Source organism: Nicotiana tabacum, chromosome 14 (genome assembly GCF_000715075.1).
Source record: "Nicotiana tabacum cultivar K326 chromosome 14, ASM71507v2, whole genome shotgun sequence".
NCBI lineage: Eukaryota > Viridiplantae > Streptophyta > Magnoliopsida > Solanales > Solanaceae > Nicotiana > Nicotiana tabacum.
Window position 1 is genome coordinate 27,185,082 of NC_134093.1, and position 23,276 is coordinate 27,208,357.

The 23,276-nt window shown below is 36.3% G+C and overlaps 2 protein-coding genes across 6 annotated transcripts; one reads left to right on the top strand and one right to left on the bottom strand.

The window, feature by feature from the left end:
* Positions 1-424: 424 nt before the first annotated feature.
* Positions 425-11,451, bottom strand: LOC107821406 (uncharacterized). The gene is made up of 13 exons (XM_016647838.2): positions 11,013-11,451; positions 9,899-10,048; positions 8,856-9,026; positions 7,816-7,959; positions 7,593-7,698; positions 7,235-7,383; positions 7,022-7,147; positions 6,551-6,694; positions 6,238-6,325; positions 4,700-5,073; positions 3,197-3,517; positions 1,967-2,185; positions 425-775 (listed from the first exon to the last, which is right to left on the bottom strand). Exons 1-13 carry the CDS (start codon positions 11,241-11,243, stop codon positions 632-634), a joined length of 2,367 nt encoding a protein of 788 aa, XP_016503324.2. The 5' UTR covers positions 11,244-11,451; the 3' UTR covers positions 425-631.
* A 1,383-nt stretch (positions 11,452-12,834) lies between these two features.
* LOC107821405 (uncharacterized) lies at positions 12,835-22,055 on the top strand. 5 transcript variants are annotated; one of them, XM_075229437.1, is made up of 9 exons: positions 12,835-13,070; positions 15,156-15,236; positions 15,321-15,409; positions 15,499-15,573; positions 15,695-15,789; positions 15,930-15,967; positions 16,089-16,190; positions 16,418-16,615; positions 21,704-22,055. In XM_075229437.1, the coding sequence occupies exons 1-9, from the start codon at positions 12,945-12,947 to the stop codon at positions 21,839-21,841; spliced, it is 942 nt and encodes a 313-aa protein (XP_075085538.1). In that variant the 5' UTR covers positions 12,835-12,944; the 3' UTR covers positions 21,842-22,055. The 5 variants fall into 5 exon arrangements, with proteins under 5 accessions (XP_075085538.1, XP_075085537.1, XP_075085539.1 ...); XM_075229436.1 differs by lacking the exon at positions 15,930-15,967 and adding an exon at positions 17,616-17,696; XM_075229438.1 differs by lacking the exons at positions 15,930-15,967; positions 21,704-22,055 and adding exons at positions 17,616-17,696; positions 17,933-21,655.
* Positions 22,056-23,276: the final 1,221 nt, after the last annotated feature.

The following is a 23,276-nucleotide window of genomic DNA, read 5'->3' on the forward strand; positions in this document are numbered from 1 at the left end:
TTGTGAATTAAATACTCCACAATCTGAATCAAAGAGAAGGGATCAAGGAGATGTACAAATCTACACTGAACTAAGTTAATGTTAGAATTATAAGGATCAATCATATATTCTTGTTAAATGCTCTGGAATTGAAGTTAGGTGCATGTCCTCCGCAGTTTCTATAGGATCAACTCCAGTTTTACTAGAAAAATGTATGTATTCTTTACCAATTTTTGAAACCTAGCGGGTTAATATAAAGGTTCAGACTCGTAGTAGGTGATGAGATTACAATGTAGCCAACCACATAGGCATACCACCACAGAATACGAGTACTAAAGGCCTCCTGCAAATTTGTATTACAATTACCTATTTTACCACATTTATAATTCAATAACTTGCAGTATATGGAACCAGAGAAATCGTACAGATTGTAAGGGAATTGTAAGGGAATTGCTGTTAGTATCATATTCTTTCAGTGTATGGAACTTTACATCTGTTCTGATATATTACAGAAGCTATACTTGTCAGTATGATTGGTAAACCCACACTAAGGGCACAATAAATACATTTTTGCTATTTCTACGTACTCTCAAGTTTGTGACTCATATGCACAATTCAGGAAGGGGAAACTGTAAGGTTAAGAGTATCAAAATTACAAAAGTGCATCTCGTATCAAGCGTGCCATTACACGAGAAGAAAGTCGACTAAGAATTTCGGGAAGAACCTTGGCCGAGAAGCCTGGAAGCACTGGGAGAAGCTCCTGGATCACTCTGGGAACAGTAGCTCCCTCCAAACCCTGAGAAAGAAATACAGTTATGATGCTTTTACAGTAGATAACCTATATTAAATAGCAGCACTTTAGTTAACTTGAGCTATTTTTGTCCAAGATTCGGTACACCTTACATATACAACCGATGTTGCTCATGTCAGATCCTCCAAAAAGGCATTGCTTTTGGAGGATCCGACACACACCCGGCGGTATTTTTTGAGAACCCGAGCAACATAGTATATACAACATCAACAAAATGAAATTACTAAGAATCTAAGTTCCCCATGAGTTCGAATTCAGATATACTGTAATATCACTAATTAGTGTTTTAGATCAGTAAGACTTCAAGTATTGTTTTAACTTCTTATGCATACATAATCCATTTTCCATGGCAAGCCGTACTGTTGATGATTTGCTTCAGTTACTGTTAGCAATCTTTTAGCATAATAAGTTAGCTTAGTTTTAGGATAAATCTACTTCTTTAAATTTAAATTTCTGTTAGATTTTTTAGGTTTGTTGAGATATTTTGGGATTTTTAAATTATTCTTATGCAGGTTTTTCTGCAGATTATGTTCTCACGTTGGCTATTTAAAACCCTCTATGTTTAATAAAAAAGTAGAGACATTTTCAATCAATATTTTTAATATTATTGCTGCCCCATCTTTTAAAAAACCAACACGTACCCTGGTATATATTTTGTCTTTTTTTCTTTAACCTGCTTGTGAAGTGTTATGATAGCCCAAGCTAGTTATGTTTTTTAAACCAATAAATTGTCAACAAAAAGTTGACTCTAGCACACTCAGAGGAGTTAAGATTTCACGAGACACATCTAAAACATTTATGGGAGTAGGAAATCTCAGGAATTTCCGTCAGCAGATGATTTTAAACATCGGCTTTGATGATTCAGAAGCAAGAATCCTAGTCTTCGGGGAGAATGTCTCTCGCACAATATCACTATACACTACCACCCACAACGGCCACAACCACAAACAAAGAATTCTTTTCCATGTAGATACCATGGTTACCAATTATCAATTCATAATGAAACAGGACCTTAGTAACATGATTTAATGCTTAACTAACCCTTGTGCAGAGCAATTGCAATTTGTCTGCCCAGAGGTAAAAACATCGGAGCAACCTCTTTTCTTGTGTTGTGTGCTGAGTGAATTACTTAATTCTTCCTTGGAGATAACTTGTCATAGAATAAAATTGAAATACCTGGTTTGATGCAGTCCCAGCAGTTAAGAATTGAACAACTTTTTGAACATTGTTTAATATGACTCTGTCCTCCTCAGTTACTGATGGTACAAGTGCAGCAGGTTTAATAGGTACGAAAGCAGGAACCATACTGAATACTGGAATTGCATTTCGAATTCCAAGGAATGCCATTATTTGCACCATCTGCTCCCTTGTTAATGCATCGATGCCCTTCACTATCTGCTTGCATGAAGAAGAAAATTATGCAGTTGAAATCCCAGACATATATGGTCCCACCAAATATTTTTTTTTTTTTTGATGAAGTAAGATAACTTCATTAAATGGCATCAAGAAGACACATAGCAAAAATATACAACAAAAGTGTTATCATATTATCATATAAGAACAGATGGGATTTTTGACAGCACTTTCTTATAATCTTCTGATAACTGAGACCGGGATTTCTAATATTGGTTCCGTATTGTGTATGAGAGAGAAATGGAATCAGCTACTACACAGAAAGCATACTGAGGAATATATTTAGGTAATGGTTCAGACATAAAGGACAAGAAAGCAAGTGAATCTACTAGACATTACAGCAAAGCAGTGGTCAATTGAAGTACATTTGCAAAGCAGATGCTACTCATATCACTTACACGTAATGCAAATTAAAACTTCCAGAGTCACAAATGACTATCTTACTTTTCTGTCCTAAAGGTGTATTCACTTTCCTGAAAGGGAAAAGTTTCCATATACCGTTCAATACCTTTTCGAAATCTTAGTAAAAGAATATGTCAATTGGACTCACTTCTATGCAGAACAGGGTTAAATTCCTAAAGTAAATTTTAAGCACCCAAGGGCGTGGTTAGTGGTCAATGAAGTGGGTTGAGAACCATGAGGTCTCAGTTCAAATTCCAACAGAGGAAAAACGCTAGGTGATTTCTTCCCGTCTGGCAAGCCTTGGTGGGCGGAGTTATCTGATAACTGTGCTGGTGGGAGATAGCAGGTATCCCTTGAAATTAGTCGAGGTGCGCGCAAACTAACCCGGACACCACAGTTATCAAAAAAGAAGATCCTAAGTAAATTTTATCTCCAGTTCTATTGCCATAAAATCATGCCTAGTCAAATTACGACACTAAAAATGGGTCAGGAGCATGAATGTATGACTAGAATATGAATTAAGTATGCGACTAGAAAGAACATCATCTGTCAAGGAGACAATAGTGACTGTTCTCAAATCTGTACACATACCTCATCCAAAAGGAATTCACGGAAAAAATTCCCTTTATCAGAGAGCAGAAATGCTAATGCAGCTCTGGTTTGAACTGGCTGATCTGCCTGATAAGCACTTGAAGGAAAAGGAATAATGCTATTTGTTTGACTTTGCAGAATCCCAAGCTCTGCCATTCTCCCATTCAAACTCTCCCCACCTCCGCTCTTAGCTGCAGTTATGAAATTCTCAAATGCTTGCATGACATCTATGAATCTTTCAGCATCAAACACACCAGATTTCCCATATATTGTGTAACGTAAAGCATTCCGTAACCGTGGAGATTCATCCGTTAGCAGTCTCTGAGGAAAAGAAAATGCACAGTGTAAACAATGAGAATTCAAATTATCTAAAAGTGACACCTGAAGGAAGGAACTAAGTTTTGCAGAGCCAAATCATTGAATAAATCTCCTCCAAAGTTTAAGCTTCCAGATGAGTTATAGGAGTATCATTTATCACAAGCGGTGTAGTAGACAAAGGTCCATGCTACTACCTTCGTATAATAGTTTGTCATTTTAATGAATGACAGGGACACAAGTTCATCTTGTTGGACGAGGACATGGAATTGATGAACAGATTTAAATAGATTCACTAACTCCAATAATTTCATGGACTCACATGACAACAAATGGACTGAAAACTTCAACATTACTATTAATATTAATAAAGCATACCATAATATTTGGGGCGCTAAAAGAAACTATTTATTGAGCATCTCAATCTCACAGTAAAATTCAGGAGTTGAAGAGTCTGTTTCGGCAAAGGTCCTCTATCATAAAGTGATTCATCTGTTATACATTTCTGCTGTCTACCTACAAAAGTAAATTTGTCACAAGATAGTGACCCCTCCATCTCAAATTGAATATCCCACCATTGATCGGCATGAGTGTCAAGAAGAGCTAAAAATGTATACTATTCTAGTGTTAAAAGGGGCACAATATGTGGTGTTTGGGAGTGGCTTTCTAGCTTGTAAAGAACAGAAAAGGAAAAGAGTCATGAAAAGCAAAAAATATGGGTCCCATGTAAAATCTTTATCTCATAGAATAATAATGGCTTAAGGTTTCTTTTAATGAAAATGACCAATTCATAGGATGGACAAAAGAGGAAGATGCAGAACTAATATAGGACCAAAGGAGTAACATATTGGGAAGTATTTCCTGCTTATATTAGTACCATAGACTTAAATGAGTTCTACAACCCAAATTTAAACTATTTTGAGTAAAACAGGAATTGTATAAGTAGGTTAAAGACATTATCAATGGTGTTCGACAGCCTCCCATGTAAGACCCAAATGCATAACCAAATTTAGTCTCCAAGATTAGTATGTTGCAATTGTGAAACCATGCTATCAGCTAACACTGCATTACGCTTGCAAAGATGGCAATTGTTGTTTCACGCAATTATAGCAATCTGAATCCATGTAAATGAGACATGTGAATGAAAGAATATGAGGATAAATGAACAATGGCACAGTATGCGTGTACCTGTGCTATATATGGATAAGCTTCATCCACAATAGCAAAATCAGAGTTTCCCACCAACGCAATGCCCTCCAGCACGCCTATTGCTCGAATTATTAAAGCAAAATAGGGTGGTATTCTAAATGGATAATCAAATGTTATTTGTGCCAAATCTGCTGCCAGCTCTTGAAAGTTGAGATTTTTTGCTCCCCCACCTTCAAGTGCCTGATCAAAAACTTTGGCAAGTACAGGCAAAATGGGTTGCAAATTGACCCCTTCGGAAATGAAACCTAATTTCACAAAGTCCTTGACTATGGCACCATAATCTCGATGAATAAGGTGAGCTATGGCTTCGATCATACCATATTTCTGATCATCTGTTAATTTTGTAACCAAACCTGCCAAAGCAAAATAAACTTATGTCAACCTACAGCAATCAAAGAGTAATAAACTGATCAATAACAAAGGAAGTAAGCACCTTAAGCTGTTCTGCTCCCCTCTCCCTTCCCCTACCCACCACCCACCCCCCTTCTCAAAAGAAAAGAGAATCACAAAAAAAGAAAAAAAAACATGCGAGGTAGATATTCAACAGTTGAAAAACATGATACTTCAGGAGAAATAAAGAAACTAATTGTTGCGCGGGTGGTAGAGATTTAAGGTCGATATAGATAAAATAGCTTCACTCATCAGTTAACAGCGGTGTATTAAAGGAATTGCAGACATAAAGTGTACTAGCAGAGAATGAAAGTAGCATACAACCTTATAGAATAATTATTAATTTGAAAGTCATGATAAGAAGAATCAACTATAAACCACTGCTCAGGAAATTCTCTGATGAACGTCAACTTCCATGTCCCGTAAATCCTGGTTAAGATCTTCCATGCAAGAGAAAAACTGGGTTATACCTAACCAAAAGGTTATACGCTAAGCAAGATATTGTCCCTACAAAAATGATATACTGATCAAGGCAGGTGAAGTATCACGTAGTACTATGCACATGAGCGTGGACCCTCAACCTATTAACTCGAGTACTCAGCAATTAGACATTCTTTACGAGTCTTCCATTAGTGCATCCCAGTGAACAAAAACTTACGTGCCACAAAGCCTTTTTCCCCCTCTGAAACGGTAATTATTAAGTGCCACGAAGCACTAAAGAGCCAACAACAACAACATACCAAGTATAATCCCACAGGTGGGGTTTGGGGAGGGTAATGTGTACGCAGACTTTACCCCTACCTGGAGAGGTAGAGAGGTTGTTTCCGATAGACGAAGCACTAAAGAGCCAATGACATTGAAACGCTATTATATCGTACTTGTTAAATGAGATCTCACAACTGTAGCTCACACAGAGACACAGACGGTTAACAGCCGGAGAAGTTCAGAATCTACAGCAGTGTACGGCCTTGTAACAAGTTGCAAAGGCCAAATCAAATTAAGTTCCAAGGAAACTGAAGGTAGTTTGTCAATATAGTTCTTCATCAAAAAAAAAAAAAAAAAAAAAACTTTCATGAACTATTCCATAAAATATCGGGAAAAGAGGACACTAAATGAAGGCTTCTTACCAAAGTCAAGTATAGCTAGCTTTCCATCTGGCGTACGTATTAAGTTCCCTGGATGTGGATCCGCATGGAAGAAACCAGTGTCAAGCAACTGCATACCAAAAGGACAAAATATAAGATGGAGAACAAATTTTAATTGTCAAGAGGGATATCTGTAGAAAAATACTACATGGATCAATCTGGAGAAAAAGGATAAGGCAGTATAAAACAGCAAAATCAAGGAAACAAGATCATAATGCTTTTTTTCAGGATATGTAACTCAAAAGTTGAATAGATATGTTAAAATAAAAATTGTTCAAGAGTTTAAGCATTGCACCTGCTTAAGGTAGCATATGACTCCAACATTTACCAAATCACCTACATCACTTGCTGTGCTTTGTGATAGCTTCTCTCCATCAACCCATCCTGTTGTAAGAACCTTCCTTGAAGTATATTTGCTATATGTCTTAGGGACAACAACCTGAAAAAAGGTTTCCAGGACAGGTCACAAAATTGTTAGAGACAGCAAGCATCATAATTTCCTTTTAAAGAAATCTGTACTTTCAATTCATTAAAGATATATAGACATATATGTGTTCTTCTGTGAGTAAGTTCACAGACTTCTCTTTATCCTTTCTACAGAAAAAAAGGTAATAAATTGCACGCTGCTGGTTAGAGACAACATTCCTATTTCTTATTCCCTGGGGAGATTGGAGGGTTATCATCCTCTCTTTCACTTATTTCTTTTCTAATCTTTTGTGGTTTTTATTTGTTTGGGTCACTGTGGGGTTATCAGAATTGTAGATACCTGAGGAAGGTCTTTTTTCATCATCTCAGCAAAAAGTGTTCCATTTTCTCCCTCATTCACATAATCAAGTTCTTCGAAGAAGCGGGCAGCCCATTCATCCACCAATCCAACCACATCAATGGAAATCTTAAAAGCAGAAGCAACAAACATTATTTCTTCCAGACCAACAAAGATAAGAAAATAATGGAGAAACAGCAAGTGGACAATCAATACCTGGGGGAACTTGCGAAGAACTAACCCCAAGTTCCGTATGATGAATAAATCAACTGTCACTGTCTCAAGGACAAAAGGCCTCTGTACTTTAACCGCAACCAAGTCTCCATTCTCTTTCAAACGGCCCTTATACACCTGTCCGAGGGACGCTGCCAATGCCATAACGAAGCAAAAGAGAAAAAAATACTTTAGAAATTAGCACTTTAACATTTTACAGAAGAAAAAAGTACAAAAGAAGCTCTCATATTAAGTTAACCCAACAAAAGGAGGATGATTAAAGAAATACATAGTGAAAATGAAGTAACAATTCCCATCGCATTATCCAAAAAGATAGTTTAGAGATGATAACAAAGATTACCAGCAGCAATTGGGGATGGAGAAAGTTCAGAATAGATGTTACACCACGGCTCTCCCAATTCCTCCTCAATAAGGGCCATAGCTACATCATCTGGAAATGATGGAACCTGAAGCAACCATGAAAACCTAAAGGTTCAGAAGGCAACAGTAAAGCGTGTTTTCAATTGCACTACTTTGTCATTCGGCAGTAAAGAAATATGTCATCCTGATGACATCAATCTGACCTTATCACAAAGCTTCTGCAGCTCAGTCATCGCAACAGGTGATAGTATATCTGGCCGGATGCTTAATGCTTGCCCTAGCTTTATGTATGCTGGACCCAGTGATGTTACTATCTCCCTCAACTCAATTGCTCGAGCAACCTCATTCTAATGATCGGAAAAAAAAAACTAGTTATAGGATGAGGAAAACAATTAAAAATGCATGGTATATCATTTTAAATGAATTCATCAGAGCTTTATTTCAATGTTCACCAAACAACTGTTCCAACTCATTGAACTCTCTTTGATGATATAAAGAAGATTACCTATTTCCTAATTGAACTTCATGAAGTTAACGAGTTCTACTAAAAAGTTGCAGGGTTCCTTTTTTTTTTTTTTAAATTTCCTAGATTAATTGATAATCTCAGGGGCGATGACTCAAGCGGACCAAGCAAACTCGTTAATGTCACTTGTCCTATTCCGCTTTTAGGAAATAGGAACACTCAAACCAAAATAGTTACTGTTTAGCAGCCATTAACTAATTTGGGCATTATTGGTTTTAGGACTCCATCAATTAGTGTTTTACTCCATGTCCCAACCTTGTGACATGTTAAATTTAGAATAACTACATTTAATACTTTAACCTCAAAATTCATTTTGATTTTGATTTTCATTGCCACAATCACATTTTCCCAGTATCAACTATCCTTGTTCTTGTTAGGTTCCAGTTTCCATAGAGAACTTTTACCTTCGAGTACCAAATGAATCTACATAGAGAAGAGATTAAAAAAGAACTGAAAAGAAGCTTAAAATGTTTGAATTTGAATGAAGAAGTGATATCAGTAAAAGGTCGAAATATTAGCTCCTTATTGATCATTCAATCAAGACTACTACAGAAAGGCGAAAAATCCGTCTTTCAGAAGCATAGTGAACCGTACAACACCCACAGTTAAAGGATTTCGAATTTATACTGTTACGAACAAATTAAACTACACGCTCGTATGTGTCTCTACATGCAATTCACTAATTCCAGGAAAAATGGATAATCATCCAGTACAACTCACCTCTTTAACCTTCTTATTTATCACGTCCCAGGCAAGACGCGAAAGAAAACCTCCAGCAACAGATGTTAGCTGGACTATACGGGTTGCAACAGCACGTGGCCGTTTACCCCAATATGCAGAAATGCTCTTAGGATCATAAACCAAGGGCAAGAACTCACTGCTTTCATCAACCTGAAGAATTTAAAGATAGGAAACATATTATCATACATATTTTTATACCAAATGACATCTTTTCCAAGCCAAAAGCAAAAAAAAACGCTAGATAAAAGGGAAATATCCATTAATATTATTTTTTTGTTTTTTGATAAGAGGGAAATATCCATTACTATTATTTTTTGTTTTTTGATAAGAGGGAAATATCCATTAATATTTTTCCAAGCCAAAAGCTAATGATCTTGAGATACAAGGAAAATATCCATTCATATTGAAGATCCAACTCCTTGAGGAAGCTTCAACAGATTCAATCAACTTGGACTACAATAACAACATTACTATAAATTTAACTGTGATAGTCTTCACATTTGTGGAACCATAAATGACTGCAAAGCACCTTCTTTTGTATATAGCTAAATGTAATTTAGAACATAGTTGTTTCCAAGAGAACTAGAGATTAGGTACTATATGAAACCGCACTAGAAAAGATCTTGATCCCGGAGATCATCAAAAAGTATTGCTTTCTTCCTCTGTAGGGATAGTCATCAAACTCCATTGCTTCTATAATTTTTCAATCGACCATTTGACGGCAGGAAGAAAATCTCTCTCTACAACAACACCTTATGAATTTTCATCAATTGCACTAAATAGCTAGTTTATTTGATTAAGGTCAAATATCCTGCACTAATGAACCTCCCCACAAAAATCCATGAATGATCAGTTTCCTTTGACCTCTCAAAAGACACATCCATATCTACAAATTCTGGATACAGAGACTTCATCTCATCTTCTCGTCACAATAAGAATATGAAATTTTCATCACCCAAGACCCTTCACAAGCATGAAAGTTCGAATAAATATACTTCGATTAGCAAGTCAAATACACGGACCTCCACTAGGCGAAGCTCAATGTTATCATCAGCAAACAAGGAATCTTTCAGGTTTTGACCTCGAAGCCCCCTCATGAGTATGGCTAAGTCCTCATTTTCTTCCATTTGTGCCCTCACTCTTTTGATCTCTTGTGATACATCCTGCAATCTCTGCAAACCCACAAATATAAAATTTCAACCAGCCATCAGCCAAAATATCAATATACTACTCACCTACAATTCCATCTGAATAAACCATGTAATAATCTCTTTCTTACTACTTTCCAGAACAATACTATAGAACTCAATAAACTTCCATCTCATCAACTTTTTTCTTGGTTGATATCAGTGAAAGGAAAAACTTTTTTTTTTTTGCAGAAAAAGAAAAACCTTCTTATTGCTGAATTAGTTTATTATTTCTCCATGGAAGAATACTAAGTTGAGTTCATTACACCCAATTGAAGGTACCTTTCTTAATCCAAGTGACAAATGTGAAATTTTGTTAAACTAAATAAATAATGAAAGTACTGATCAGAAAAAGAAATAATGAGAATAACACCAACAATAACAACAATAATAATAATTATGATAATAATAATACTAATAATAATATAATAAAATTAACAACAACGATTAACAAATAAATAATAAAACACACTAGTGAAAGTGGAGTAATCTGCGTCTTATTTTCCCTCTAATTTAAAATTATTTTATCACTTCCTGAGCAGCCAAACAAAAATTAAGTCAGCAATCAGTCAAACATCAGTATATTACTCACTCCAATAAACCCATTTCAATAAACCATGCTTGCATTGCTTTCTTATTATTTTCCACAACAACACTATATAGAACTCAGTGAAGTTTCAATTTCATAAATAAAAGAAACATTTAACAATCTTTTGGGTTGATATCAGCTTTAAAAGATCTTCTTCAGACTGAATTAGTTAATTTATTTTCATGGTAGAAAATAAATTGACTTCATTTCACAAAATTGAAGGTACATTTATTAATTTAAAGGACAAATGTGGAAATTTGTTTAATTAAATAAATAGGAGTAATGAATATTCTTTATATCGTCATTCGTCAGTGTCTAAACTTCAACTCATAAATTAAAAATTGAATTTGCATAACCTACTGTAGAAGTAGAAGCACCATTGACTGGCCTAGGAACGCCGTTGACCGGCTTAGTAGTCGTCTTTGACTCCGACGGCTTAGGTTCCGTCGCAATTGCCCGAACGACGCCGTTTTTTCGCCGAACCCTCAACTTCTTCAACGATGATGATGAAGAATAGAGACCACGAGAAGGCAGTGAAGAGCGACGCAGAGGATCAATTCTGCAGTAGACCAGCCCGGAAGCTGCGTCCATTATAGCAGAATTAAAGCTTCAAAAAGTTAAATAAAAAATTATACAAATGTATAGATTTTTTTGTGTGAAGCTTGAATGCAGAGAAATTATCAAATTTAATTCCAGTGCAAGAGTGAAGAGGAAGATTGTGGGGAGTAATATGGTAGTTGAAAAGGCACACGTGGAAGAATGTGGAACAAGGAAAATTTGTTTGGAATTGAGGGACCATAATGAAATTTTATTTGGCGGGATCTATGTATCATTATTTGCCGTTCGTTTTTTGGGAGGATTTGCTTTTTGGTCCTTTCTTGCATTTTGGTTGTTATTTTAGTGCTCTCATTTTTTATGCCACATTCTTTCATGTGGACAACAATTTACCCCTTTAAATTGTTTTTAATTCTTATTTGTCTTGCCTAAAATATGGTGAGAAGTTTTGATCATTTTGTTGAATAGTTACTTCGAATTTTGGCCAAAATGTGTAACCTCAAAAGTGAGATGTAACTCCAACAATGAAGCCTTCTTTTCCTATTGTCTTATCACATCAACAACAAATTTCTACAACAATAGATAGAGACAAATAAAAATAATTAAACTATTCAGTACCATTCACTTATTCTAAATCCAACATGATGAAAGTACACATGACTCCTCACTATAGGAGCTATCATAAATATTTTTCTCATTTCTTATTCTTCTTTTTTAATTTCATTCATGCATAGTCACTATTTCCCATTTTTTTAAACCTCCGTTATTAGTCTATCACCTCTAACTACTTCGTGATTATTATTTTTATTCGTGGACTCAGGCTATATTATCATTTCAAAATAGATTTAAATTATTCAAAATATTAAAAGAATTAATTTTGGCTGCATTTTTGGCGGTGTAAGTATTCGAGATTACTAGATGATGAAATAAAAAAATTACTTACTAATGTTCTTTAAAATATTATAAATTTTAGTGAGCAAAATTACCAACTGAATAATCAAGGTGCGTGCAAAATAGTCTTAGTACTAACATAAAAAATCAATTAAAAAACAAATATAAATTTTATAAAATAGCTTAATGCTTCTTATTAAGCTTTAAGCTAACCAAGTTGCTGGAAATGAAAACAAAGCTAGGGTTAAGTTTCTAAACACGTCAAGTTCCATCCAGTCACACCAAAGTACAAGCTTTTAAGAGCATAGCACAATCTTTTTCTGCATGCATTTATCTAGCCAAACAATAATGGCTCTCTAAATACACCAATCCTCGTGGGGTCGTTTGGTATGAAGCATAAGAAGGTATAATGTTGGTATAAAAATTTAATATCATTTTAATACTTTGTTTAGTTAATAAACCTGGTATAAGTTATCTCGAGATTAAAATTAATACCGGAATAACTTATACCTTGTAAAGGGTGGGGTAATTAGTGCCGGAATAACTTATATTTTTTTCTTAAAAATTATGCAATTATCATTTTTAATACAACATACTAAATAGTAAATAAAAAATAATAACACAATAACTAATCATATCGTAACTTATTTTAGCATAACATATCCTGGCATAAGTGGTATCAAACAAAACGACCCCTAATAATAATAAGAATAATATAATAATATGTTTTCAAAAGAAACTCATATTTCTCATGCTCACATTTTTTTTTCTTCTTCTTTTACCTAAGGTTTGGCCCTAAGGAAAGAAAGCTCTAGAGAGAGGAGAGATTTGTTGAGGAGAGGAAAAATGGATAGGTACCAGAAGGTGGAGAAGGCAAGGAGGGCAGAGGAATCCATAAAGGAAAATGAGATCAGAGTCACTGCTCAAGGTCTCATTCGTAATTACATTAGCTATGCCACCACTCTTCTTCAGGTACTTTTTTTTTGTGCCTAATTTCTTCCATTTGTTGCTTGTTTTGAGTGTATTCTCATATGGGGTTTTGTAAAGATTTCAACTTTATGATTTTTTGTGTCAGCTATGTTTGTGTAATTGAATTTGAGCTTAGTTTCATCTGGGGTTTTGTAAAGATTTCAGCTTTATGATGTTTTGTTCTAGCTATGTTTGTGTATTTGATTTTGAGCCTAGTTTCACATGGGGTTTTGTAAAAATGTCAACTTTATGATTTTTTGTATCAGCTATGTTTGTGTAATTAAATTTGAGCCTAGTTTCACATGGAGTTTGTAATGATTTCAATTTTATGGTGTTTTTTTTCAGCTATGTTTGTTTAATTGAATTTGAGCCTAGTTTCATCAGGGGTTTTGTAAAGATATCAACTTTATGATGTTTTTGTTTCAGTTTTGTGGCTGTTGAAATATTTTCACATTTGAATTTGTAGTATTTACCCTATCTTGTAAAGTTTCTATTTTTATTATTATTCTTTCTCCCTTTTTACAAGTGAGGTGAAGAAGATAAAGAATCTTTTTTATTTTTGCTACTTTTGTGTCTAATTGAATTTGAACCTAGTTTCATATGGGGATTAGGAAAAGTTTCAACTTGATGTTGGGTTTTAGTTTTTTTCCCCCATTTCTTGATAGCATTTTCCGTGTTATGTTTGTTTTGATGATTAGGGAAAATCAGTCCCAAATGGTTAAAGACTGATTTTTTATTAGTTTGTAGTAGTTTCCCAGTCTATGTTCTTGCCCTTAAGCTGTGAAAAAAGAGAAAAGAGTCTTTCATCGATATTACATCCATATAAGAAGGTGTGCAGTGGTGAGGAAGACACAATAAAGAGACTCTATCTATCAAAAGTACTGTCTATTTGAGTTATATTAGTGAGCTGAACTTTGAAGAGCCCACTTAATGAATCTCTTTTGTCTTAACTGTGCATCGTTCTTACAATTCACAAACTCCAGTGGATTTAAATAGTAGGTTATTGAAAAGTTGTCTCCATAACATTGTTTTGTTATTTAAAATTGATTTCTCTAATAAATTTAGGAGAAGAGGTTGAAGCTTCCGATACGGTGAAAGTTGAAAGTATGAGTATGAAATTGCATTTTAATTGATCTCATTTAAGCTTGTTAGTTCTGAATTTGGCGTATGGTATTTCTAGGTTACCATATGTTGAATTTCAAGGACTAGACTTCTCTGATAGTCTAACTTCAAATACAGTAGCTAGTGAGGTTTTGGTTTAAAATAAATAAGACTACTTTCTATGGGTCATCGAGCTCTAAATTGATGTATAAGAAGAATGCGGACTTATTACTTCTAAATGAATCGTAAGAACAATTCCATAACCAATTGGAATAGTATCAGCAGATGTTGGGCACGTCATTTGGTTTCTATGTTTTACAACAAGTAGCTGTGGAAAAATACAATAAGTTATTAGGCCTCGAGGCAGGTGATTTGGAATCCATACGCTGATTTTCATCAAACAAGCTTGTTTTAGTGTGGCGGTGTGGCTTTTCAATTGCACGTTATCGTATCTCTAATGCTAATTTTGGTCACGTGTTGCATAAATTAGTCTGAATTATCTTTTTCTGAGCCTAATCCCCTTGTTAACTTGTTTAGTCTCACAGATGCTGGTCAAAGTAATTAAGTCTTGGTTTGTCAGTGTGTTCTCCAAATTCAGCTTAAGAATAGAGAGACTGCTCATTATTAATATTTATCTTTAGGGTGCTAAAAAGTCATTCCTTCATTTATTATGTTTGCATCAACTATGATCCATGTGTCTATTGTCTTCTTCCGAAAACAAGGACAGTAAAGGGAAGGGAAAGCTCTAGCTAGTCATTTATACTTTTTGTCAAACTTTTTTGTTAAGTGACTTTACATTGCCTCCTTGTGCAATTTTCTCGTTGTACGTTCTTGTTTCAATGCACAAAGTTTCTTATTTTTCCTTCTTTCTCCTCAAACTAAAATGCTGCTGAAAGTATTTGCCTTAACTCAATGTTGTGGGATCTGTACATTATGTTATTTTGCATTGCATGATATTCATTAATATATCTCCACCGTCATGTTCAGGACCAAAGAACAAAGGAAATTGTTTTGAAGGCAATGGGACAGGCTATCAGTAAAACAGTTGCCGTTGCAGAGATTATAAAGGTATTATTAGCGGTATGCCATTTTAATTTGCAAGTACAGGAGTGACAGCTGATTTTATTTGCACGATTTGTATCTGTAAAACAGAAGAGAATTCCCGGGTTGTATCAAGATACATCTATAAGCTCAACTACCATAACTGATGCATATGAGCCCATTGAAGAGGGTTTACAACCGTAAGTTCATGTTACTCTTGCTTCTCGTTCCTTCTTATATGTGCGTCAGTTACAGACAGTTGATTAATCTTTTATGTATGCTTGAGTAGCTTGGAGATAACTCGCCAGGTCTCCCTGATAACAATTACTTTGTCGACTGTTGAGTTGGATAAAAGCTCTCCCGGGTAAGCTTTACAAACATTATATCTTTGTTTTGAAGGAGGGTTCCTCCCCTCGATTATTCTGAGGAAAAGATTTTGAATACTATATATGCTCTCTAACTTGGGTTGAATGCTGCGTATCTAGCTACCAAGCCCCATCTGATTATGACCAGTCAAAAGCAGAGAATCAACATCTACAGCAAGCAAAACAAGTGTATGTTCCTTCAGATGGTAATCAAGGTAAAAACCGTTAATGTATGAGTTGGATTACATATTACCCGTAAGTTTGCTGCTTGTTTTCCTTTTTCTTCCTTTTGATTTATTTTGGAGAATTTTGAGATTTCACATGTGGATAATTGGCATTGTGTATGGCCATTCAGCAATCAGTTTTCCAAGCATAATCCTGTCCATAGCAATTGTGAGGTTTATCATTTATGTTTCATGATTGGATTGAAGCTATGTTTCATCATTACATTGCAACCAATATTTTGCAGCTGTTTTAATGTGATTATTTTTTTCTTACAAAACATGATATTCAGATTCATATGGTGGCCGTGGTCGTGGTCGAGGTCGAGGTAGGGGCAGAGGTAGAGGGCGAGGAAGGGGACGTGGCTGGGGTGGTTATGGAAACTACTACCAAGGTATTGATTCGTAGATGTTTTATACATAACTGTTTTTTTTTTCAATTACATGGGGCTAGGGAATGGGAATGGGAAGGGGGGCGGTGATTCGAATCCACACCTATTGTGTGGGGAGACTCATGCCGGTTCCACTAGGATATTAGCTTTTTCTATTCTGTATTTATTTTATCTTTGAGGGTAGGTTTCTTCCTCTGTCCTGCATTCTAACTAATACATACTATTTGCAGATGATGGCGGATATTATAATCCAGGTCGAGGTGGTGGATTTGCAGATAATGGTGGAAATTATAATCCAGGTCGAGGTGGTGGATTTGCAGATAATGGTGGAAATTATAATCCAGGTCGGGGTGGTGGATTTGCAGATAATGGTGGATATTATAACCCAGGCCGAGGTGGCGGTCGAGGTAGAGGTTGGGGATACCGTGGTAAGTCCTATATTCAATGCCACCATAATATCTCAATGTTTATATGTTGAGACTAAGAAAATAATATGACTTGCATGATGTTAGTTTATAGATATGTATAGTGTAGTCTTGTCCCACATTGGAAAAGGAGTAATATCTCCTTGTAGTGTATAGCTATAAATAGGGACCTCTTGTATTGTATTTATCATCCAATATCAATAACATATTTTCTCCCGTGCCTTCTCACATGGTATCAGAGCATTAGTGAGAAAAGATCGTTGTGCGTCATTCCAGCGTTAACCGGGAAGAAAGAACTTAGTCATCGTGTAATTTTTCCGGTGACCTAAGGCTTGTCTAAGTGAAAGTCACTTTCTGTCGGTGTTGTGCTAAAACCAACACCACCACGAGGTAGATCATCCTCCGACTACTAACCCCTGAAATTTTATCCGGCAGAAAAGCCGCCACGCTCCTCCACGCGCGGCAACAACTTTTCCGGCGAGGGTTTCGGCCACTTTCCGACCATTTTTTCGCGAAACTTCTTCAGGACAGTGTGCTCTCCTCAAAATTTCGAGCCTACCCATCTAATTCAAATCAAATTCCGGCCACTTTTATATTTTTCCGGCGTGAACAGTGACCTTTCTGGCCATTTTTTGAATATTTCTTCAGGACAGCTTGCTCGCAAAGGAATTCCGAGTCTATCCATCCTGGTTACAACAAATTCCGACAACTTTGGAATTTTCCGGCGAGCTACAGTGTTTCCGGTATGAACAGTGTTTTCCAGCACAGAACAATGTTCTGTTTTCCTGCTGTAAACAGTGTTTTTCAAGCTATCTCTTCAGTTTTTTTCACAGGAGTTATTTATTTTCACTATTTCAAGTTAATCCTACTACTACTAATTGTAGCGACATGGGAACCGATGCTTTGAATAGTCGGATGGTTTCTTTAGCAGAGTATATTGAGTTCCTTCAGTATAAAGCATGTAAGCAGACATCTTCTGAGATAGCTTCTGTTGTTCAAACAGGTAATGGCGTGACTTGTTTCTCCCAATCTTCATCCTTTGAGTCTTGGGTCATTGATTCAGGTGCATCAGATCATATTTCTGGTAACAAATCTCTTTTCACTACTATTTCGTATTCTCAATTTCTTCCAAAAGTCACAATGACCAATGGATCTCAAACCATGGCAATTGCAATAGGTCAAGCAAGTCCACTTCCTTCCTTACCTTTAGATTCAGTCCTTTATGTTCCCAATAGTCCTTTTAATCTCATAGCTGTTAGTCGCTTAACCAAATCACTTAAATGTGCTGTTTTATTTCTTAATGACCATGTTTTTATACAGGAACGCAGTACGGGGCGGATCATTGGTACCAGGCGTGAATCAAACGGACTTTATTACCTTATCCTTGCTAAATCACATGGACTCACATCTTGTCTTCCTTCTACAACTTGTCCTGTTACTGATTCACCAGATTTATTACATAAACGGTTGGGACATCCCAGTTTGTCAAAACTTCAGAAAATGGTATCTGGTTTATCTCACTTGTCCACTCTAGAGTGAGTCATGTCAGCTCGGTAAGCATACCCGCTCCCATTTCCCTCGGCGTTTTGATAATCGAGAGAGTCACCTTTTACTTTAGTCCATTCAGATGTTTGGGGTCCTAGTCGGATCAGTTCCACCTTAGGATTCCGCTACTTTGTCAGTTTCATTGATGATTATTCCAGGTGCACTTGGATATTTTTGATAAAAAATCGATCTGAGCTGTTTTCTATTTTCCAAACCTTTCACGCTGAAATTCAAAATCAATTTAGGGTTTCTATTCGCACATTTCGTAGTGATAATACCCGAGAGTATTTGTCTTTCCCATTTCAGCAGTTTATGAAATCTCATGGGATTATTCATCAAACATCTTGTCCGTACACATCTCAACAAAATGGGGTAGCTGAAAGAAAGAATAGACATCTTATTGAAACTGCTCGTACCCTACTCATACAATCTCATGCTCCGTTGCGTTTTTGGGGAATGCCGTTCTTACATCTTGCTATATTATTAATCGTATGCCATCTTCAGCTATCCAGAACCAAGTTCCATTCTCTGTCATGTTTCCCCACTTACCTTTGTTTTCTCTTCCACCCCGTATCTTTGGAAGCACTTGTTTTGTCCATAACCTTACTCCGGGAAAAGATAAGTTAGCTCCTCGTGCTCTTAAGTGCGTATTTATGGGTTTCTCGAGAACACAAAAGGGGTATTGATGCTACTCTCCTGACCTCCAGCGGTACCTTATGTCTGCTGATGTTACCTTCTTTGAAACCCAATCATACTTCACAGGTTCAGGTCATCACTTAGATATTTCTGAGGTACTACCAGTTTCATCTTTTGGAGATTCAGTCACTCCAGCTCCACCACCTACAGCTCCAGTTCCACCACCTACAGCTCCGGTTGTAGCTCCACCACCTATAGCTCCAGTTACTCCACATAATCCAGTTCAACCTTCTGCAGCTCCACCACTCTTGACTTATCATCGTCGTCCACATCCAGCATCAGGCCCAGGTGATTCACGCCCCGCATCAGATTCTGTACCTACTGCGGACTTGTCTCCTCTTAGTCAACCAATTGCACTCCGCAAAGGTGTACGATCCACACTTAATCCTAATTCCCACTATGTCGGTTTAAGTTATCATCGTCTGTCGTCACCACATTATGCTTTTATATCTTCTTTGTCCACTGTTTCTATCCCTAAGTCTATAGGTGAGACACTATCTCATCCAGGATGGTGACATGCTATGATTGACGAGATGTCTGCTTTACATGCGAGTGACACTTGGGAGCTTGTTCCTCTTCCTGCAGGTAAGTCTACTGTTGGTTGTCGTTGAGTTTATGCAGTCAAAGTCGGCCCGGATGACCAGGTTGATCGGCTTAAGGCTCGTCTTGTTGCAAAAGGATATACTCAGATTTTTGGGCTTGATTATAGTGATACTTTCTCTCCCGTGGCTAAAGTAGCATCTGTTCGTCTCTTTTTGTCCATGACTGTTGTACGTCATTGGCCTCTTTATCAGTTAGACATTAAGAATGTTTTTCTCCACGGTGATCTTGAGGAAGAAGTTTATATGGAGCAACCATCTGATTTTGTTGCTCAGGGGGAGTTTAATGGTTGTGTGTGCAGATTGCGCAAGTCACTGTATGGTTTGAAACAGTCCCCTCGAGCTTGGTTTGGTAAGTTCAGCATAATTATTCAGGAGTTCGGCATGACTCGTAGTGAGGCTGATCACTCTGTGTTTTATCGGCATTCTGCTCCTAATCTGTGTATTTATCTAGTGGTTTATGTTGTTGATATTGTTATTACTGGTAATGATCATGATGGTATTACTAATCTGAAGGAACATCTCTTTCAGCACTTTCAGACTAAGGATCTGGGCAGATTGAAGTATTTTCTAGGTATTGAGGTCGCTCAGTCTAGCTCAGGTATTGTTATTTCACAGCGAAAATATGCCTTAGACATTCTTGAGGAGACTGGAATGATGGGTTGCAGACACATTGACTCTCCTATGGATCCGAATGCTAAGCTTCTGCCCGGACAGGGGGAGCCTCTTAGAGACCCTACGAGATATAGGAGGTTGGTTGGCAAATTGAATTACCTCGCAGTGACTAGACCTGACATTTCTTTTCCGGTAAGTGTTGTAAGTCAGTTTATGGATTCTCCCTGTGATAGTCACTGGGATGCAGTTGTTCGCATTCTTCGGTATATAAAGTCAGCTCCAGGCAAATGATTACTATTCGACGATCGAGGCCACGAGCAGATTGTTGGGTACACAAATGCTGGGGCAGGATCACCTTTTGATAGACGTTCTACGTCTAAATAGTGTTCTAGTAGGAGGTAATTTGGTCTCGTGGAAGAGCAAGAAACAGAATGTAGTTGCTCGATCTAGCGCCGAAGCCGAATATCGGGCCATGGCTATGGCGACGTGTGAGTTAGTTTGGGTCGAGCAGTTGCTCAAGGAGTTAAAGTTCGGAGAAATCAGCAAGATGGAACTAGTGTGTGATAACCAAGCTGCTCTTCATATTGCGTCAAATCCAGTGTTCCATTAGAGGACTAAACACATTGAGATCGACTGTCACTTTGTCAGAGAAAAAATACTTTCAGGAGATATTGTTACAAAGTTTGTAAAATCGAATGATCAACTAGCAGATATTTCCACTAAGTCTCTTACTGGTTCTCGTATTAGTTACATGTGTAACAAGCTCGGTACATATGATGTGTATGCACCGGCTTGAGGGGAGTGTTAGTTTATAGATATGTATAGTGTAGTCTTGTCCCACATTGGAAGAGGAGTAATATCTCCTTGTAGTGTATAGCTATAAATAGGGACCTCTTGTATTGTATTTATCATCCAATATCAATAACATATTTTCTCCCGTGCCTTCTCACACATGATACATGGTACTAGAAGATAAAAATAGTTAAAATAGAGTTCAAAGTTGTTTTACAAAGAAATCACATTTGTCGCCTACACTGGGGTGGAGGAGAAATTCAGAAAAATTACCCGGCACAGATCTTTAGGTTTTCTTGTCTTCTTTTTCATGTTACAAAAAGTTTGTGTACAGATTTGGTAGATGGCAAAAGGCAGCCCGGTGCATTAAGCTCCCTTCTATGTGCGGGGGTCTGGGTAAGGGACACGGATCATAAGGGTCTTTGTATGCAGCCTTACCCTACATTTCTGCAAGAGGTTGTTTCCGCGGCTCGACCGTGACCTCCTGGTCACATGGCAACAACTTTATCCGTTACGCCAAGACTCCCTTTTGTCTTGAACATTCTTTTGGATAAATGGCATCTTTTGTTTAGAACTTGACTGCCAATGTTAAAAGCTAAAAGTTAGTGAATTTTTCCCTTTCTAGTCGAGGCCAACACGAACGTAATCGCTTTTTGTTTATTTTTTTTTTATCTCTGTTCTATCTTTATTTCCCTTTCTAGCTTTTTTTATCTCTACTCCTTGTTGCAGAAACAACGCATTACCTGTACTTCTAATTAAAAAGAGAATAAGCGAAGTACTCCAACAAAATGAAACTTTATGTCTTACATATATTTACTTTTGACATTTTGGTTGCTTTCAACAGGCACGGGATACGGAAGGGGCAGAGGTGGAGGCTGGGGTGGTGGCAGAGGTTATAGTCGTGGACAAGGCCGAATGGGTGGTCGGGGAAGGGGCGGTGGAAATCAAGACTTATCTGTTTGAGCTTAAACCTATAGCTTGATATTGCAGAACCTCTGGTATAAATGAAACTTTTTGGGTGAATTTTCATGCAGTTTTGTTGATGTTACTTGGCAAAGGTTTTGCTGTTTGGTGGTTTCTTTTGCTGTAGTTGGAGAGCCGCCATTTGTTGGCTCTTATTTTCCCCTTGATTCATTTCTTCGTGATGCCCTGTAATAAGTTTTCATTTTTCCAGTGTATATAAACTGTTTACTTCACTTTCCTCTCTTGGTACCAATTCATTTTGATCTTTGTGCTTAAAATGTCAATTTTATCAAATTCCTCAGTCCTCGACTAAAAGTGGAGTTAAAAGTTTTTCGCATTCGTTTACTTAGGTTAATAATTAGTCATTTTCTTAATTCTAATTTTCCTCTAGAATAAAATATAATGCAAAAATATAGTAGATAAAGAAGTACTCTTTCCTTTAAATTGAACGCCTTATATTTAATAAATGTGTTCAGTTCATGTAAAAAATAATGTTACCTTTAATTAGGGGTGTCAATGGTTTGGTTCGGTCGGTAATTTTATAAAATTTATACCATATCAATTTTTTGGTTATTTAATAATGTACAACCAAAATTAGACTTTTCAAAACCGTACCAATCATATCGGTTTCTCTTCGGTATCGGTACGGTTCGATTAATTTTCGGTATTTTTTTAATATCATATAAAAGTCACTAGTAAAAGTAGAATGCAATAACACATGTACTTTTATAGGACTTAGTAAAACTGTCTAGATATTTTTATTATTTAAAGGGTAATGAATTATAAAAACATGAAAGATGGCTATAGTATATATTGATCAACTATTCTACAACAACGTAAAAGAAACTAAGTAAAGACAAAAAAAATATAATCACACGAGTAAAAAGATATTAACCAAATTGGGACTCAAGAATAAAATCTACAGAAGATTAAATATTCAAAAAGATAAATATAAATCATACGGAAGGAAACATATTCAATACATTGTAGTTTGCTACTCATAATCGCTAGAATACTTTGTGTCTTGCCAGTGAATATGCTGGAAATAATTTAGTGTCATTAGAAGTAGCATAATAGGTTTGAGAATTGGGATTTTGAGTTTAGTTACTTGTTGACTTGTAACAACTTTCATAATTCCAAGGCCAAAGAAAAAATTTAATATTTTATTACGATTTAATATTTTTTCGATTTATTTTTATAAAATAAAAAATATACCCTAATTATTGGTACAGTTATATATTTATATAAAAATCTACTGTTTTATTAAAAATAACCTAAAAATCGGTTCGGTACGGTACGATTCGACCGATTTAATCGATTTTTAAATATCTATTGACCCAACATGCAAATTCACGAAGATACATGAAGCTGACTTTTTACTCCAAAGTAAATAAATTTTCTTTTAATTTCATCTTGTAAAGATAATAAATAAAATAGAACAGTCAAAGCGTATT